We start from the raw sequence: 19552 nt of genomic DNA on the forward strand, positions 1-19552 counted from the left end.
GGAGCTAGGTACGCGAGGCCTCACCCGGACCCGGGGACACATGGCCTCACCTGGACCCGGTGAAAATTATTCTTTATTTCAGTTAGTGTATGCTTAATTTCTGACTGATCCTTTTTCTTTTTATAAATTTTAAAATATATTTTATTGATTTTTTACAGAGAGGAAGGGAGAGGGAGAGAGAGTTAGAAACATCGATGAGAGAGAAACATCAATCAGCTGCCTCCTGCACACCCCCCACTGGGGATGTGCCCACAACCAAGGTACATGCCCTTGACCGGAATCGAACCTGGGGCCCTTGAGTCCGCAGGCTGACTCTCTATCCACTGAGCTAAACTGGTTAGGGCTGATCCTTTTTCATGTCTTTGAAATTCTCACTAAGATCCTTGTAAATCTCACTAAGTCCTTTGAAGCTCTTATTAAGATCCTTGAGCAACCTTTTAACCATTGTTTTGAACTCTGTGTATAGTAGTTTGCTTGCTTCCCTTTCATTTAGTTCTTTTTCTGGAGATTTCTCATGTTCTTTCATTTGTGACATGATTCTTTGTCTCCACATTTTGGTTGCTTCCCTGTGTTTCTGTGTATTAGATAGATCTGCTGTGTCTCCTGGAATTGGTAGAGTGGCCTTGTGTAGTAGGTGTCCTGTAGGGCCCAGTGGCTCAGCCTCCCCAGTCACCTGAACTGGACATTCTAGGTGTGCCCTTGTGTGGGGTGTGTGCACAGTCTTGTTGTAGTTGAGCCTTGATTGCTGTTGGTATCACAAGGAGGAATTGACCTCCAGTCCAATCGGCTGTGAAGACCAGCTGCTACTACAGTGGGAAGAGCTGCTGTGCAGGAGACACCTCTTTGGAGCAGGACTTGCTTCAGTGGGGCTTTGGTGCTCACTGAGTCTGCCCCTTGAGTGCGTTGCTTGTGGATGTGTAGAGTTGTAATCTGGTATGGTCTGAAGCTGTCCATCAGGTGCACTGGCTCTGTCTCCTGGGATGTGCAAAGTCAGCCACTGCCTGGGGCCACCCAGCAGAAGATACAGAGCAATCTTCAGGTGGCTGCTACTTGTGTTGGGCTTAGAAGTGCCCAGGCAAGGCCAAGCTGTCTTGGGCCCCTTATTGATAAGTATGGGTCTCGCTGACACCAGCTGCTGCTTGTTTGAGAGATTTTAGGAAAGTCTGAAGCCTGAACTAGCAGGCTGGTTCATATAGAAAAGATGCTGCAAACAGTTTGGATAGGGCTGCAAATTGTATGGGGTGTGATCTCAGGGAATCACCAGGGTGGAGCAAACAGTGTGAGCCACGCTGATTAGAACTCAGATATGGCTGCCAGTCAGCTCTGCAACAGGGAAGGTCTCAGCATAGGAAGAATGGCCGCTGCGAACATCCCTGCCTGGGAGAAAGCTGCCCCTAAATTCCTGCCCCAATGCCAGACAGTCCAGTTGCTCCCTGTATGTCCCTGGATCTCTATTAGCTGTTCCTCCAAAGGGAGTGCTGGAGCTCAGAGGGAGTAAGTAGTAAGTCCATGAAAGTTTGTACACTGGCCCTTTAAAAGGAACTGCCTGGGTCACTCAGCCACAATCCCTGCTGGTTTTTACAGCCTGAAGTTATAGGGACTTCTTTTCCCAGCTCTGGAACCCTGAGCTGGGCAACTGGTGTGTGGCTGGGACCCCTTGCTCCTCAAGGGAGCCCTAAACAGCAGAAATATCCCTCCCTATTGCAAAAAGTGCCACACACATGAGTGTTGGACCAGCCCATTCCGTGCCTCCCCCTTACCAGACTCTGTGTGCTTTCTTCTTTTTCTTTTTAAAAAATTTACATTCTTTATTGTTGAAAGTATTACATATGTCCCCTTTTCCTCCACTGACCTCTCCTCACCTACTTTCAACTCCCAGCACAGGCCCCCACCCCTCTACTGTCTGCCCCTCCTACTAGTCTCGTGTGCTTTCTCCTCTCCCTCCTCTTCCTCATCCCCCTCCTCCTCCTTCTCTCCTCCTCCTCATCCTTTTCCTCCTCCTTCATCTTCCTCCTCCTCATCCTTTTTCTCCTCTTCCTCCTCCTCTTCGTTCTCTTCCTCCTCCTCCTCCTCCTCCTCCTCCTCCTTCTCCTTCGCCTTCTCTTCTTTCTTCTCCTTCTCCTCTTCCTTTTTAATCTTTATTGTTGAAAGTATTGCATAGGTCCTCCCTTTCCCCCCCATTAACCTCTTCCAGCCCAATCACGTCCTCCCTACCCGCCCCCCCCAGGCCCTCACCACCTTATTGTCCATGTCCACAGGTTATGCGTATATGCATACAAATTCATTGGCTTATTTTTTAAAAATAAATCTTTATTGTTCAGATTATTACAATTGTTCCTCTTTTTTCCCCCCATAGCTCTCCTCCACCCAGTTCCCACCCCACCCCCTGCCTTTCCCCCCGCCACTGTCCTCATCCATAGGTGTATGATTTTTGTCCAGTCTCTTCCCACACCCCCCTACACCCCTTACCCCCCAAGAATTGTCAGTCCACTTCCTTTCTATGCCCCTGATTCTATTATATTCACCAGTTTATTCTGTTCATCAGATTTGTTTTCCAGATTTTTTATTCACTTGATTTTTAGATTCACTTGTTGATAGATATGTATTTGTTGTTCATAATTTTTATCTTTACCTTTTTCTTCTTCTTCCTCTTCTTAAAGAGTACCTTTCAGCATTTCATATAATACTCGTTTGGTGGTGATGAACTCCTTCTAGCTTTTTCTTATATGTGAAGCTCTTTATCTGCCCTTCAATTCTGAATGATAGCTTTGCTGGGTAGAGTAATCTTGGTTGTAGGTTCTTGCTGTTCATCACTTTGAATATTTCTTGCCACTCCCGTCTGGCTTGCATAGTTTCTGTTGAGAAATCAGCTGACAATCGTATTGGTGTTCCCTTGTAGGTAACTGTTTTTCTCTTGCTGCTTTTAAGATTCTCTCTTCGTCTTTTGCTCTTGGCATTTTAATTATGATGTGTCTTGGTGTGGTCCTCTTTGAATTCCTTTTGCTTGGGGTTCTCTGCGCTTCCTGCAGTTGTAAGTCTATTTCTTTCACCAGGTGGGAGAAGTTTTCTGTCATTATTTCTTCAAATAGGTTTTCAGTATCTTGCTCTCTCTCTTCTTCTGGCACCCCCATAATTCGGATGTTGGTATGCTTGAAGTTGTCCTAGAGGCTCCTTACACTATCTTCATATTTTTGGATTCTTTTTTCTTTTCTGGTTGGGTGTTTTTTGCTTCTTTGTATTTTAAATCTTTGACTTGATTCTTGCGATCCTCTTGTCTGCTGTTGGATCTCTGTATATTATTTTTTATTTCAGTCAGTGTATACTTAATTTCTAGTTGGTCCTTTTTCATATCCTCGAGGGTCTTGCTAAATTTATAGTCCTTTTCTAGAAAATTCTTGAAAAACCTTATAACCGTGGTTTTGAACTCTATATCCAGTAGTTTGCTTTCCTCCATTTCTTTCGTTTGTGACCTGTTTCTTTGTCTCCACATTTTGGCTGCTTCCCTGGGTTGATAGAGTGGCTTTGTGTGCTAGGTATCCTATAGGGCCCAGTGGCTCAGCCTCCCTAGTTACCTGAGGTGGACACTCTTGGTGCACCCCTTTGTGGGCTGTGTGCACAGTTTTGTTATACTTAAGCCTTGATTGTTGTTGGTATCATTGGGAGGAATTGACCTCCAGGCCAATTGGCTGTGAGGATCAGCTGTGTCTAAGCTGGGAGAACTTCTGTGCTGGAGACACCTTTATGTGAAAAGACTTGCAAAAGCCTCTGTGCTCAGCTTGGATAGGGTGGAGTCTCAGGGCAGAGCAGACAGCATTGGCTTCCTGTCAGCCTTGCCCTAAGAGGCCCCTGGGTCTCAGTGTCTTGCGGTAATCGCTGCAAGCACCTCTGAGAGAAAGCCGCCCTTCGAGTTTCGCCCACTGCCAGACAGTCCACTTTCTCCCCGAATGAGTCTGGGTCCCCAGAGTCTCGCCCGGAACTGGAGTTCAGAGCCGTCGGGAGTTTTTGTCTCCCTCCCGCTTGAGAAAGCCAGCCGCGTACTCAGTTGCCCGCTCTCTCTGAGCGCGCGTGTCTCCGTACCTCTGCCTTCTGAAGCTCCTCTGAGTCTCAGTGTGCTTTTCTCTTTTTTTCTAGTTGTAGAATTTCCACTCTGCCAGCCTTCCTGTGGTTCTGGATGATGTCCGTTTTGTCTTTTAGTTGTAGTTTTGAAATTGTTGTGCAAGGCAGCAATTTAGGTGTTTATCTATGCCGCCATCTTGGTTTTCCCCATTGGTTTATTTCTTCCCACTCACCCTCTCCTGCCTTCCCACTGAGGTTCAACAGTCTGTTCATGCTTCTATGACTTTGGATCTATTTTTGATCATCAGTTTATTTGGTTCATTAGATTCCATATATGAGTATGATCATGTGCTACTTACCTTACTCTGACTGGCTTATTTAACTAAGCATAATACTCTCCAGCTCCATCCATGCTGTGGTAAATGGTAAGAGTTCTTTTTCTTTCTTTCTTTTTTATTGCCACAGTATTTCATTGTGTAAATGTACCATAGTTTTCTAATCCACTCATCTGCTGATGGGCACTTAGGCTGTTTCAAGTCTTAGCTATTGTAAATTGTGCTGCTTATATGAACATAGGGGTGCATATATCCTTTCTGATGAGTATTTCAGGTTTCTTAGGATATATTCCTAGAAGTGGGATGATTGTTCTTTCTTCTTTACTTCTCTAGTTGTAGGACTTCCCTTCAGCCAGCTTTCAGGTTGTTCTGAATGATCATTTTTCTGTGTCTTAGTTGTAATTTTGATATGGTTATGGTAGGCGGCAAGTACCAGCATTTACCCATGCTGCCATCTTGGTTCCTGCATTTTTTCATTTTGCCACTTTTTAGATGTATAATCTGAAAGATATTTAACTCTCCCAAGTTTTAAGGCCCTCAGCTTTGTAGAATTGGGATATTTTGCAAGCATGTTGTAATGATGAACAATAATGCATGTAAAGTATCTTGTTACAGTGCCTGGGCCATAATACATGTTCAAAAGATAGCTCTAAAAATAAATCAACTTTATATATTGACTAGAGGCCCAGTGAACAAAATTCGTGCACTGGTAGGGTCCCTAGGCCTGGCCAGCAATCAGGGCTGATTGGGGCCTTCTGGCTGCTGGCTGGGGCCTCCCTTTCCCGGCTGCCAGATGGGGTCTTCCTTCTTTCCACGCCACCCCTTGGTGGTCAGCGCACATCATAGCAAGTGATCGAACTCCTGGTCTCCCGGTCGAACTCCTGAGGGGACAATTTGCGTGTGCCCCCTGGACACAGCATCCAGACTCATGGAGGGGCTGACAGGCCCAGACACCAACGGCAGTGGACCCAGCCTCGCCACTGGACTCCCGCAGCCCCCGACCAGGCTGACAGGCCCAGACACTCCAGCAGCGGCAGAGTGGCGACGCAGCAGCCGCCGCTGGAGTGGGCAGATCCTGCCTCGCCTCTTGGCTCCCGCGACTCCCGGCCAGGCTGACAGGCCCGGACACTCCAGCAGGAGTGGAGCAGTGAGGCTGGATCCCCCCACTCTGGCGGTGGATCCAGCCTCGCCGCTTGGCCCCTTTGGCCTCTGGCCAGGCAGACAGGCCCAGACACTCCAGCAGCACCATCTTTGTTGGGTTAATTTGCATACTCGCTCCTGATTGGCTGGTGGGTGTAGTGGAGTGACAGTCAATTTGCATGTTTCTCTTTTATTAATGTATATTTCAGTTTGCTATGTGACTCTTGGCTTGGAGAAAGAAAAAAAATAGAAGTTCTTTTTGCATTGTGAATTCCAACAAGATTAAAGAAGTTAAGACAGAAGAACCTAAATCCTTACATTCTCTTTTTTAGGGTTTGGCTGGTGATGTGGGCTGTGAAAGAATTCACATTTGAGAGAGGAGATAGATGCAGAGAGGAAGTTTATTTTATTTAACCCTAAGGGAAAGGGCTCTGCATTGCTAATTAATCCAGGAACAAGAAAACAAAGGGCAGCTCTCCTTTTAAGTCCTGGCTGTTGTTAAACAATAAGGAAGGGAGAGGGATTTGGGGGCTGAAATTGAGCAGACATCAGGGTGGTTGTACTTAGTTTGTTCTTTAGGAAACAGTCCAGGGTAGATGTCCTAGGGAGGTGTCTTGTCAGTATTTTTCCAAAGCCTACAAAACATTTTTAGAGCAAAAGTTATGAAAAGTTCAAAAGAGGCTTGTTTGAAGGGGTGGGGGCAGGGAGGAACTTTCTACTAATTATCCCTGAGTTATAAAAACAGCTGGGAGGAAGTGTATGTAAAAATGTAGCCTTGAAAGTAACATGTTGTCTTGCAGTTTGAGTAGAGGGGCTATTTGAATCAGAGGAGCTAACAATCTTGGAGTTTAATTACCAGGTGCTTCTTATAAATTATGGAAGGCTACAGCAAAGAAAAAGAGTATCCTAATACTCTTGCTTTACTTAGGGCTTGTATAGAGAACTACTAGTGTCAACTGAGTCATGTCAATGCAATAAGGATGACACTAATAGGTTAGGTTACTCTAGGTCAAGCATGCCAAACTCCTGGCTGGCGGGCCGTGAGTTTGATATGCTTGCTCTAGGTAGTTCCAGCATTATGCTAGGGAGATTTTTTAAAAAAAATATATTATTTTATTGATTTTTTACAGAGAGGAAGAGAGAGGGATAGAGAGTTAGAAACATCGATGAGAGAGAAACAACGATCAGCTGCCTCTTGCACAACCCCTACTGGGGATGTGCCCGCAACCAAGGTACATGCCCTTGACCGGAATCGAACCTGGGACCCTTGAGTCCACAGGCTCACGCTCTATCCACTGAGCCAAACCGGTTTCGGCATAGGGAGATATTTTTTAAAAGCCCTAAAGTAACTCCATCTGCAATAAAACAAGGTTGGTTGTAATTCTAAAAACTTAGCAGTGTAATATTGCTTTTCTTCAGGCCTAGAAATGAATTTTGTTTTGTTTTTGTTAATCCTCACCTGAGGATATTTTTTCCATTGATTTTTTTAGAGAGTGTGGAAGTGAAGGAAGAGATATATCAATGTGAGAGAGACACATGAGTTGGTTGCCTCCTGCACACCCTGATAGGGGGCCAGGAATAGAACCTGCAAACCAGGTACATGCCCTGATTGGGAACAAAACCCGTGATCCTTTGGTGTGTGGGCCAACACTCTAACCACTGAGCAATACCAGCCAGGGCCTAGTTGTGAATTTGTGGTGCATGGTCAGAAGAATCTTTGTCTTCATTGGTCAGCTGATTAGAACACAGCTATTTAGAGCTCAAGGCAAAGTTAAGTTGAAATCCTGGGTTTGAATCTCATTTTAGAATATAACCTTAGGCCTACTCCATTGACCTTCTACTTAACATTTTGCAAATGGCATGCCACTGATCATGAGGGAATGAATTGGCCCAAACGGGCTGGCTCAACACAAACTTACTGCTTTTGGGAAATAACAAACAGAATGCTAGACTCATTGCAAGTCAGGCACATTTCCTTTGTGTTCTGAGGACGCTCAGTGGAAATTAAACCAGATCATTTGGGAATCAAGGTGAAAGGGCTATCAGTTAAGGCAGCGATTTTCAACCTGTTTGCCCTAACACAAGAATTTTTAAGGGGCTGGGGGCAAGGCAGAGGGGGTACCCCCGGCCGGCCTTGGTGGGGGCTTGGTGTGTCCTATGAGATGCTGGTGTTGGCCTAGAGGGGACCGCCTGTGGGTGGGAGTGCTGAGGCAGTGGGGAGATTGTGTGGCATGTAGCCAGGACCATGGAGGGGAAGAGCGGCTGCTGCAAGATTGTGGTGAGGGATTCAGAGTGCGTCAGGGTGTTCTCTAAAGATGCCTACACCTGGAGTTATGTCCCCACCATGTTTGAAAACTACACTGGGAGTTTTAAGTAGACAAGTGCCGCATTGAGCTCAACATGTGGGGCACTTCAGGTTCCTCTTACTGTGATAACATCTGGCCCCTGGCCTATCCTGATTCAGACGTTGTACTCATCTGCTTAATGACCAGAAACACTGGCCAGTCTCCCCAAGAAGGGGCAAGGGGAGACTCAGGAGTTTTGCCCCGATGCCACGGTTGTGCTGGTTGGCTGTAAAATGGACATGTGGACCAACCTGGCCCACACACTGAGGGAGCTGTCCAAGCAGTGGCTTTTCCGTTACACAGGAGCAGAGTACTGAGCTGGCCAAGCAGGCAGGGGCCGTGTCCCGCGTGGAGTGTTTCTCTTGGTCCTCTGAGCGCAGCATCAGGGCTATCTTCCACATGGTCACAGTGGCCTCCCATAGGTAGCTGCGCCATACTGACTCACTCCAAGTACTGCAGCGATCCGCTCAGCTGGCAGGATGCCAGACTGGGGGACCTGGCAAAGATACACAAGGATGAAGGTGAGATATACAAGGATGGAGCCATGAGTTGCAGCCTCATGTGAGGAGCTGGGGAGGGGCAGAAGGTCAGGAGGAGTGGTGAAGGGCACAATTGTTTCCCTGCCTGCAACTTGGCTTCCTGACCTCCTGACTCTGGCTGGGACTTCAGGGCAGGCTGAGTGAGCAATTCTCCTAGGCAAGGAACCCAGAGGCAGAGGTTCACCATTCCCCACATCTTCCTCCTCCTCTCCACAAGAAAGTGAGGAAGCTAGCAGGGCAGGCATTTGGGTCAGGAGTCGGGATGGGGCAGTGGGCTTGGGGAAGTTGGCATCGAGCAGTGACCTTGGTTGAGTCTCAGTATATGAAGAGTGCCTTCCCTCCCCACCCATGGTCCCAATATCCTGGTCCTGGCTTTGTGCCCTAAGAAAGTGTCCATTCCATGACCTTCCCTTTTCCTCTTCTCTCACCTCTACAGCATTCTCACTCATCCCAACCTGCAGGCAACCTGCACTAAAGTATATAGCAAATTGAGAAACCCCTTCCCCCATATCTACCAGTCCCGGCTCCTCTCTCTTCCCCCGACAGTCCCCAAATAAAGCCCATGTCATGGGGGAGGGGAGGATAAAACCTGCAGTCAATACCTGACTATTTAGTAAGGGGCACTGACCTCTTTTTCCTTAGATTGTTAAATTAAAAAATGACAACAGCCAACAGAACAATAGCCATCTGGTATGAATGAATCAAAATTATACCTATTTTTTTTGTCAGACCTGCAAAAAATATAACATTTTTTTTGGTGTATTGCAGAATTTTAGTAATTAGTTTGTGTGCACCATGAGATAGAAAAGGTTGAAAATTGCTGAGTTAAGGTGATAGTGTTGTTATAGATAAGCTGCCAGGCGGCGTGGGAGAATAATCAGTCGGGCACTCAGGAGTCAGAATAGGATCCTTTAATGCACTAGTGCCGTGACTCAGGGAGTCAATCTCCAAATCCTGAGCCATGAATATGGATGAAGCTTTCCCTTTATACCCTTAGTTCCTTTGTCCTCCAAATATGGATCAGGCTTCCGGACTTCTGGGGACTTCCCATGGGCTTTGCAGCCCTCCGTGAATTGGGATGGGGGAAGTGAGATTACACTCAGAGTCCTGTCTGGCGCCAGTGCTGCCAACACCCTCAGAGGGTTGTATATGTCTCATGGTTTATGGCCTCTGTAAAATAGGAGTATTCCAGGAAACAGGTTCTGCAAGGCAGGACAGGCATCACAGATAAGAATGGAGTTTATCGGCAAGCAAGAGTGTCCGTCAGAATGCAGGTTATTGGCACAGATTCAAAATGCTAGCCCGCCAAATGTCTTATTTTTTCTTTCAGTGTAAATTTATTAGGTGTACCGGTTAATAATGCGGATTTTTTTTCAATAGATGGAGTCATACATATGTTGATATATATATGATTTGATATGTATGCTATTTTGTTGTATTGACAAGCTTCAAAACTTCATATGTCAAATTTTTTGAAGGTGTTAACATCATAGATATTTTTACGCTTAAAAATGTCAAATTACATGCCAAAAAAAGAGCATTTGCGGGAAGTTTTAATTCATTACTTTATTTTGAAAAGAAGTGCTGCTGAATACTTCGAGAAGCTTATGGTGAACATGCTCCATCTCAAGATACTTGTGAACGCTGGTTTAAATGCTTTAAAAATGATGATTTCGATGTGAAAGACAAAGAACGTTCAGGTCAACCAAAAAGGTTTGAAGACCAACAATTACAAGCATTATTGGATGAAGATACGTGTCAAACAACTTGAAGAAAGATTAAACATTGCTCAGCAAACAATTTCCGATCGTGTACAAGCAATGGGAAAGATTTTAGAGGAAGGAAAATGGGTGCCACATCATCTGAATGAAAGACAAATGGAAAACCGAAAAGTCATCAGTAAAATGTTGCTTCAACGGCATGAAAGAAAGTCTTTTTTGCATCAAATTGTGACTGGCGATGAAAAGTGGATTTATTTTGAGAATCCCAACTGCACAAAATCCTGGGTTGATCCAGGTCAACCATCAACATCAACTGCAAGGTCAAATCGCTTTGGAAAGAAGACAATGCTCTGCATTCGGTGGGATCAGGAAGGTGTGGTGTATTATGAGCTTCTAAAACCAGGTGAAACCATTAATACTGATCGCTACCGACAACAAATAATCAATTTGAGCCATGCTTTGAACGTGAAACGACCAGAATGTGCCAGAAGACAGGGCAAAGTAATTTTGCTTCATGATGACACACCATCACACACTTCAAAACCAGTTAAAGATACGTTAAAAGATCTTTCCTGGGAAGTATTAACCCACCCGATGTATTCACCAGACCTTGCTCCTTCAGATTACCACTTGTTCTGATCGATGGCACACGCACTTTCTGAGCAGCACTTCAAAACGTATGAAGAAGTGGAAAATTGGGTCTCTGAGTGGTTTCCTTCAAAACAAGAAAAGTTCTATATGGACGGATCCACAAATTACCTGAAATATGGGGGAAATGTGTAGCTAGCGATGAACATTACTTTGAATAAAGCACTTTTGATGTTTCTCTTGAAATTATCGTGTTATCTTGGATTACAAAATCTGCATTATTAACCGGTACACCTGGTAAATAGTGGCCTCAAGTTCATATTGGAGACTTGACTTTTGGTAGAGTAGAATAGAAGAAATTTTCTACTTTATCCCTTCTCTTGGGCATCAAAAAGAGAGAGAAAGGAGAAAAAGTTGAATATGCTAACTTCAAATAATTTTTCTTAAATTATTTTAATAACTACTTAATAATTGAGTCATTTATTTTAATTTATATATTTTTTATTTTATTAAATAAATGATAAATCAAACTACCATTTTCTAGCTTCATTGCCAGCCCATTAGAGATTAGTTGAACTTAATAATTTGAAGTGTTTAGCTTTTGTGTGTGTGTGTGTGTGTGTGTGTGTGTGTGTGTTCAGCCTATGCTGAGTGCTTCCACAGTTTTTATTGCATGTCGTTTTAATTTTGTTTAAAGATGGCCTATATATATTTTGTGTACAGGGGTTTTTATTTTAAAGTAGTTGTCTATGAACTCTTTAAAATTTGAAAAATGCAGATTTGTAAAAAGAATAAAAAAGATCCCTGTATTCCCAAAGATAATTACTATTTACTTTAAAAAATATATATAGCCCTAGCTGGTTTGGCTCAGTGGATAGAGCGCCTGCCTGCGGACTGAAGGGTCCCAAGTTTGATTCTGGTCAAGGGCACATGCTTGGTTGCAGGCTCAATCCCCAGTAGGGGGCATGCAGGAGGCAGCTGATTAATGATTTTCTCTCATCTTTAATGTTTCTATCTCTCTCCCCCTTTCCCTTCATCTCTGAAATCAATAAAAATATATTAAAAAATACATATATGTTTTTATTGATTTCAGAGAGAAGGGAGAGGGAGACAGAGATAGAAACATCAATAATGAGAGAGAAGCACGGATCGCCTGCTTCCAGCATGTTCGACACTGGGGATCGAGCCTGCAACCACAATCTGGGCATGTGCTTTGACCAGGAATAGAACCATGATTCCTGGTTCATGGGTCAACACTCAACCACTGAGCCATACTGGCCAGGCACTATTTACTTTTTGATGTATTTTCTTCTAGTCTCTCTTTTCTGTGTGTATTGATTAGGAGAAAATGTAGTAGTAATCATACAGGGTTATAATTTAAGGTCTTTTTTTCACTAAAAATAAAATAAGCAGCTTTTCTTGCTGCTTCATTCTTTATAATGTAATATTTTTAATGGTTCTATCATAATACTTCTTTGAAAGGATATATAATGTTTTACTTAACTGTTCCCCTCTTATTAAGATTTTAAGTGGTTTCTAGTTTTCCTTAATAATATGAATAATATATTTAATATTAAAGTTGTCCCAATAGACTATATTTTTAGAGAATTCGAATTACTGAGTCACAGGACACTTTTTTTTTTATTATTATCTCTCATATCTTATGAGATCTTTAAAAATAAGTTGAGCCCAGCCAGAGTGGCTCAGTGGTTGAGCATCAACCTATGAACCAGGAGGTCATGTTTGGATTCCTAGTCGGGGCACATGCCTGGGTAGCGGGCACAATCCCTCGTGCGGGGCATGCAGAAGGCAGCCAATCGATGATTCTTTCTCATCATTGATGTTTCTATCTCTTTCCCTCTCCCTTCCTTTCTGAAATCAATAAAAAATATATTTAAAAAATAAAAATAAATAAAAACAAGTTGAAATGCAATTTGTTCCTTCCATTCAAGTCACTCAGAAAACTGCTGATGAGAACCACAAAATGGTAATTTCTGCAGGCCTCTAGAACTTCCCTTATATCACCCAGTTGATAAATTATTTTGGAAAAGTCTCATCTCAAATGAAGACATAGTTTCTGGAATTTTTCTACATGTGCCATTGTTACAATGCATTTTAATATTTTAAAATGCATAGTTACTATAAAAATATCAATGTATAAAGAATTTTGCCTGCAGGTAACCTTTTCTGTATGCTCTTGGCAGCATCAGCACTAAGCAGTCCTCCCGAGTCAGACCTTAATTCTGTGATTGAAGATGTTAAAAGCAGCAACTTTACCCCTCTCCACTTAGAATAAAGGGCTTAATTCAGATGAACTCACTACTTTTCCATGCTTTATGAAATGCTTAGCAAACTGAACATAGTGAAATAGGCAACTTAATGCTGAAACACTGGAAGGAAAAAATGTTGCTCATAATTCTCAGAAAGTCTTTTCTGTACCATCAGGTAAAAAATACTGCACATCCTATATAATAAAAGGGTAATATGCAAATCAACCGAATGGCAGAATAACCGGTCACCGTGACATGCACTGACCACCACGGGGCAGACGCTCAACATAGGAGCTGCCCCCAGCCCACAGGCCCCAATTCTGATCGCCCGATCAGGGCCTGCTGGCCAACCTCTCAGTCCCTTCCCCCAGCCAGCAGGCTCTGATAGCTCGATGGGGAATAGGGAGCCAGGGGTGGGTGGTGGTGGATGTGGGCAGCACCAGGCCAAGGCTCCTACCCCGCAGGTCACCCTACACACAGAGAATGACCAGCGGTGGGGGGCGGGGCCAGCGAGTGGGCAGGAACGGCCAACCTCTTGGTCCCTCCCCTGGGCCGGCAGGCTCTGATTGCCTGATGGTGAACACGGAACCCGGGGTGGGGGGTGGTGGATGTGGGCAGTGCCAGGCCAAGGCCCCGCCCCACCAGTCACCCCACACACGGAGGGCGTCCTGTGGCGGGGGATGGGGCCGGCAAGCAGGCAGGAACAGCCAACCTCTTGGTTTTTCCCCCCCCCCCCCCCCGGCCTGCAGGCTCCAATCGCCCGATGGTGAACGGGGAACTGGGGGTGGGTGGCAGCAGGGGACGGGGTCGGCTGCCAGCAGCTGGGGAAGATGGCCCTGATCTCAGGCCAGGCCTAGGGACCGTACCCATGCACGAATTTTGTGCACTGGGCCTCTAGTTGTTTATAAACAGTCAAAATTGACTAATGCTGGTAATTTTTCTCATTAGAGACTTCCAGCAAAGTTATTGAGTATTATCTAATTTCAGCTGTAATTTCATATGACCTGTGTTGACCTAATAATTTATGGTTCCAATAAGTGCTTTCCCCTCTTGTTTAAGCTGTTAATCCTAGATACGTGCTGAAGAACTGGATGGCAGAGTCTGCAGTGCAAAAAGCAGAAAGGAATGATTTTTCAGAGGTAAGGTGGTTGACTTTTCTGCATTTATTTTTATTAATTTTAACTATGTCACATTTAAATTTTTTATTTTATTTTTTATTGTTGACAGTATTACAGATATCTACCATTCCTCCACCCCCAAACCCCTTTAATCTCCCTCTGCCCAGCCCCTGCCTACCACCCAGGTCTTCATCACCCTATTGTTTGTGTCCATGGGCTATGCATATAAGTATATAAGTTCTTTGGTTTATCTCTCTTCATCCTTCCACCCGCACATGGAGTTATGTCAGTCTGTTCCATGCCTACATGCTTCGAGTCATATTTTGTTGTTCAATTAGTTTTATTCATTAGATTCCATAAATAAGTGAAATCATGTGATATTTGTCTTTCTCAGATTGGCTTATTTCACTTAGCATAATAGTCTCCAGGTCCATCCATGCTGTTCCAAGGGGCAGGAGATCCCTCTTTTTTATTTATTTATTTATTTATTTACTTTTTAAATAAATCTTTATTTTTCAGATTATTACAATTGTTTCTCCTTTTTTCCCCCCATATCTCCCCACCACCTGGTTCCCACCCCTCCTCTGCCCTTACCTCCCCTACGCTGTCCTTATCCATAGGTGTATGATTTTTTTTTTTTTTTTTTTATTTATTTTATTTTTTTTAATTTCTTTATTGATTAAGGTGTCACATATTTGTCCTCATCCCCCCATTCCCATCCCACCCCTCTCCCCACGCATGCCCCAATCCCCTGTTGAACTTAACCGTTGGATAGGCTTATATGCATGCATACAGGTCCTTTGGTTGAACTCTCCCCCTCCCCCCACCCTCCCCCTACCCTCCCGTATCCTCCCTCTGAGGCCCGATAGTCCGATCGATGCCTCCTTGCTTCTGGTTCTGTTCTTGTTCCTCAGTCTATGTTGTTCATCATTTCCTCTAGATGAACGAGATCAAATGTCACTAGATATATACTAATAAGAACTGAATGTGAGACGGGCAATAATATTTATGCTGACAGGCAAATGAATCAATCTGTAGCGAGCTTCCCCCTGGACCACCAGTTCTTTTGAGACCCAATTTCGATGTCCAGTAGTTCCTTATGTGTACATGTCAGCACTGACCCCTCAGCTCTGGATGGTGGACAAATGGTGGTAATGGAGGTCTGACTCCCTCTGGTTTGGTCTCGGCCGATCCCAGGGGCACGGCGTCACCTGGACTAAGGGGCACGTGGCCTCACCCATATCCAAGGGGCGCGTGGTCTCACCCGGGCCTGGGACCCAACCTCACCCGGATGGATCCAGGGGCGGACGGCCTCACCCGGACCCAGGATCTGGCTTCACCCGTACCCAAGGACACTTGGCCTCTCCCAGACCCAGGGGCACGTGGCCTCACCCGGGCTTAGTTGCACAAGGCCTCACCTGGATCCAGGGACACATGGTCTCTCCCGGACCCAGGGACGCTTGGCCTCTCCCAGACCCAGGGCCACTTGGGCTCACCCGGGCCTAGGTGCACGAGGCCTCATCCGGATCCAGGGACGCATGGTCTCACCCGGACCCAGGGACGCTTGGCCTCTCCCAGGCCCAGGGGCACGTGGCCTCACCCGGGCCTAGGTTCACGAGGCCTCACCCGGATCCAGGGACACATGGTCACACCCAGACCCAGGAACGTTTGGCCACTCCCAGACCCAGGGCCACTTGGGCTCACCCGGGCCTAGGTGCACGAGGCCTCATCCGGATCCAGGGACACATGGTCTCACCCGGACCCAGGGACGCTTGGCCTCTCCCAGACCCAGGGCCACGTGGGCTCACCCGGGCCTAGGTGCACGAGGCCTCACCCGGATCCAGGGACACATGGTCTCACCCGGACCCAGGGACGCTTGGCCTCTCCCAGACCCAGGGCCACTTGGGCTCACCCGGGCCTAGGTGCACGAGGCCTCACCCGGATCCAGGGACACATGGTCTCACCCGGACCCAGGGACGCTTGGCCTCTCCCAGACCCAGGGCCACTTGGGCTCACCCGGGCCTAGGTGGACGAGGCCTCACCCGGATCCAGGGACACATGGTCTCACCCAGACCCAGGGACGCTTGGCCTCTCCCAGACCCAGGGCCACTTGGGCTCACCCGGGCCTAGGTGCACGAGGCCTCACCCGGATCCAGGGACACATGGTCTCACCCGGACCCAGGGACGCTTGGCCTCTCCCAGACCCAGGGCCACTTGGGCTCACCCGGGCCTAGGTGCACTAGGCCTCACCCGGATCCAGGGACACATGGTCTCACCCGGACCCAGGGACGCTTGGCCTCTCCCAGACCCAGGGCCACTTGGGCTCACCCGGGCCTAGGTGCACGAGGCCTCACCCGGATCCAGGGACACATGGTCTCACCCAGACCCAGGGACGCTTGGCCTCTCCCAGACCCAGGGCCACTTGGGCTCACCCGGGCCTAGGTGCACGAGGCCTCACCCGGATCCAGGGACACATGGTCTCACCCGGACCCAGGGACGCTTGGCCTCTCCCAGACCCAGGGCCACTTGGGCTCACCCGGGCCTAGGTACACGAGGCCTCACCCGGATCCAGGGACACATGGTCTCACCCGGACCCAGGGACGCTTGGCCTCTCCCAGACCCAGGGCCACTTGGGCTCACCCGGGCCTAGGTGCACGAGGCCTCATCCGGATCCAGGGACACATGGTCTCACCCGGACCCAGGGACGCTTGGCCTCTCCCAGACCCAGGGCCACTTGGGCTCACCCGGGCCTAGGTGCACGAGGCCTCACCCGGATCCAGGGACACATGGTCTCACCCGGACCCAGGGACGCTTGGCCTCTCCCCGACCCAGGGCCACTTGGGCTCACCCGGGCCTAGGTGCACGAGGCCTCACCCGGATCCAGGGACACATGGTCTCACCCGGACCCAGGGACGCTTGGCCTCTCCCCGACCCAGGGCCACTTGGGCTCACCCGGGCCTAGGTGCACTAGGCCTCATCCGGATCCAGGGACGCATGGTCTCACCCGGACCCAGGGACGCTTGGCCTCTCCCAGACCCAGGGCCACTTGGGCTCACCCGGGCCTAGGTGCACGAGGCCTCATCCGGATCCAGGGACACATGGTCTCACCCGTACCCAGGGACGCTTGGCCTCTCCCAGACCCAGGGCCACTTGGGCTCACCCGGGCCTAGGTGCACAAGGCATCACCCGGATCCAGGGACACATGGTCTCACCCGGACCCAGGGACGCTTGGCCTCTCCCAGACCCATGGCCACTTGGGCTCACCCGGGCCTAGGTGCACGAGGCCTCATCCGGATCCAGGGACGCATGGTCTCGCCCGGACCCAGGGACGCTTGGCCTCTCCCAGACCCAGGGGCACGTGGCCTCACCCGGGCCTAGGTGCCCGAGGCCTCACCCGGATCCAGGGACACATGGTCTCACCCGCACCCAGGGACGCTTGGCCTCTCCCAGACCCAGGGCCACTTGGGCTCACCCGGGCCTAGGTGCACGCAGCCTCACCCGGATCCAGGGACACATGGTCTCGCCTGGACCCAGGGGTGTGTGGGCTCTCCCAGACCCAGGGGCGCTTGGCCTCGCCCGGGCATGGGGTCCAGCGTCATCCGGGTCCAGTGGCACTTGGCCTCACCCGGACCCGGAGTCCGGCCTCACCTGGACCCAGGGGCATGTGGCCTCACCTAGACCCAGGGACGTGAGGCCTCACTTATACCCAGAGGCGTGTGACCACACCCGAGTCCAGAGGCGCGCAACCCCGCCCGCACCCGGGTCTCAGCGGGGCCCCGTCTTCCCGATCCCAATTCCTGCCGGTCAATCCCCCCTCAGCAATTCCCCTGGCCATCCTTCCAGAGCTCCAGTATGGCTGCTGCAGAACTCGTCGGGCGGTGGCTCGGCGAAGTTCCGGTGCACCCGGTGCATGGCGGTGGGCCAGTCTGGCGTCGCTGCGTCGGCCCTTGGGTCTGCATAGGTGGCCGGTCGCCGAGCATGCGCACCTGGCCGCTTCCGGGGCGTTGAGATTCTTGACGGACTCAGAGGTCAGCAAGCGCGGAGTCTCCCACCCCATGTCTCATAGGGGCTCGTCTGTCCGTGCTTGGCTGCCAGTGGAGCCGTCCCCTCAGCCGGAGACCGCCGGGGGAACTGCGCCGAGCACGTTCCAGGCCGCTGTTGTATCGCCTGAGCCATAGTTCTTTTGTGTCGCCTGAGCTGTAGTTCTTAAAGTGTGGTCTTTGGGTCACCGGCATCAGCATCATCCCACATACCCCTCTTTTATTCTAGTTGTAGAGCATCTACTCAGCCAGCCCTATGGTGGTCTTGGATGGTGTCTGCTCTGCTCTCTTGTCGTAGTCTCAAAGTTGTTGTGGTAGGCAACAATCAGGCTTCCGCCCTATGCCTCCATCTTGGTCCTCCTTTGTATAGTTAAGTCTTGATTGTTGTTGGTGTCACTGGGGGGGCTCTCTTTGTCTATAAAGGAAGAGTTGCTGTGCAGGAGACACGTTTATGGGCCGGGTCTTGGTGCAGCAAAGCTTTGGCGCTCACTGAATATTCCCGTTGAATGTGTCCCTTATGCACATGGTTGAAATCTGGTGTCATCTCCCACAGACCACTAGATGCCCTCGTTTCTGGGTCTCCAATAGGGTGTAGATCAGCTACTGCCTTAGGCACTCAGCAAGGATTACAGCAAAAACTGTAGTTTCTTCCTCCTGTCTGAGTGGCCCTGGAGCAGTCCGACTAGAACAGCAGATCATCTGGTCCGCTGCCAGAGGGCAGGCCACCCACATGCATAAGCCGTTGCTTGGGGCGCAGGTGTGCCTGCAAGACTTGCGGGGCAGGTCTTCAAAACGTGCGGGGCGGGTCCCAGGGCGGGGCGGGGTCTCAGGGCGCCAACAGGCCATGGTGCGGCGAGCCTCGATGGCTGTGAGTCTGGTCCTTCTGCCTTCCATGTATCTAAGTCCCCTCGTTCCGTACTCCAGCGCAGCAAACACTGATTGCTGGGCGTACCTCTGCAAGAGTCCCGCCTCTCCCCGCAGGCATCTGGGTCTCCCGGGGTTCGCCAGAAGATGGGTTTCAGGGTGATGGAGAGCTAATCTCCCTTAGGTTTGGAACAAAAGCCCCTTTCCCCCGCCACCAGCCAGACCCACGCACCTCCACACCTCATCCCCTCCGATTTCGCTGGGTGCGAGGCAACAGAACAGCCTTTAACCTCCGCCGCCATCTTTTTCAAACTTCTCAATTTGTACTTCTTAATCCCTTCATTTCAGTCAACTCTACTGAAGTCTAGCGCCGCCGGGAGGTGCAGGGAAAGGGCGCCCGGGCCTCCGTCTGTTGCGCGGTGCGCGCGTCCCGCGGAACCAGGCGCGCGAGGGCTGCGCGGCTGGGACGGGCGCTGGGCGGCCGCCGAGCTCCAGGCACCGCCATCACCGTGTTCCGGACGTCGCCGCCGCGGCGT

The 19552-nt window shown here is 48.8% G+C and overlaps 1 protein-coding gene and 1 pseudogene across 2 annotated transcripts in view; both read left to right on the plus strand.

Annotated features, from left to right (window-relative positions):
- The window catches only part of LOC103304517 (protein adenylyltransferase SelO-like), a 76309-nt gene that overhangs the window by 39572 nt on the left and 17185 nt on the right, over positions 1-19552 (plus strand). Inside the window, exon 19 of one of the 2 annotated variants that reach the window (XM_054725652.1) lies at positions 14054-14133. In XM_054725652.1, coding sequence (XP_054581627.1) covers positions 14054-14133 — 80 coding nt within the window. Of the gene's footprint in view, positions 1-14053; positions 14134-19552 lie in introns of those variants that run through there. The other variant, XM_054725656.1, reaches the window with a different exon arrangement.
- Positions 7777-8441, plus strand: LOC103304915 (rho-related GTP-binding protein RhoN-like; annotated as a pseudogene).

This window comes from Eptesicus fuscus, chromosome 2 (genome assembly GCF_027574615.1).
Source record: "Eptesicus fuscus isolate TK198812 chromosome 2, DD_ASM_mEF_20220401, whole genome shotgun sequence".
NCBI lineage: Eukaryota > Metazoa > Chordata > Mammalia > Chiroptera > Vespertilionidae > Eptesicus > Eptesicus fuscus.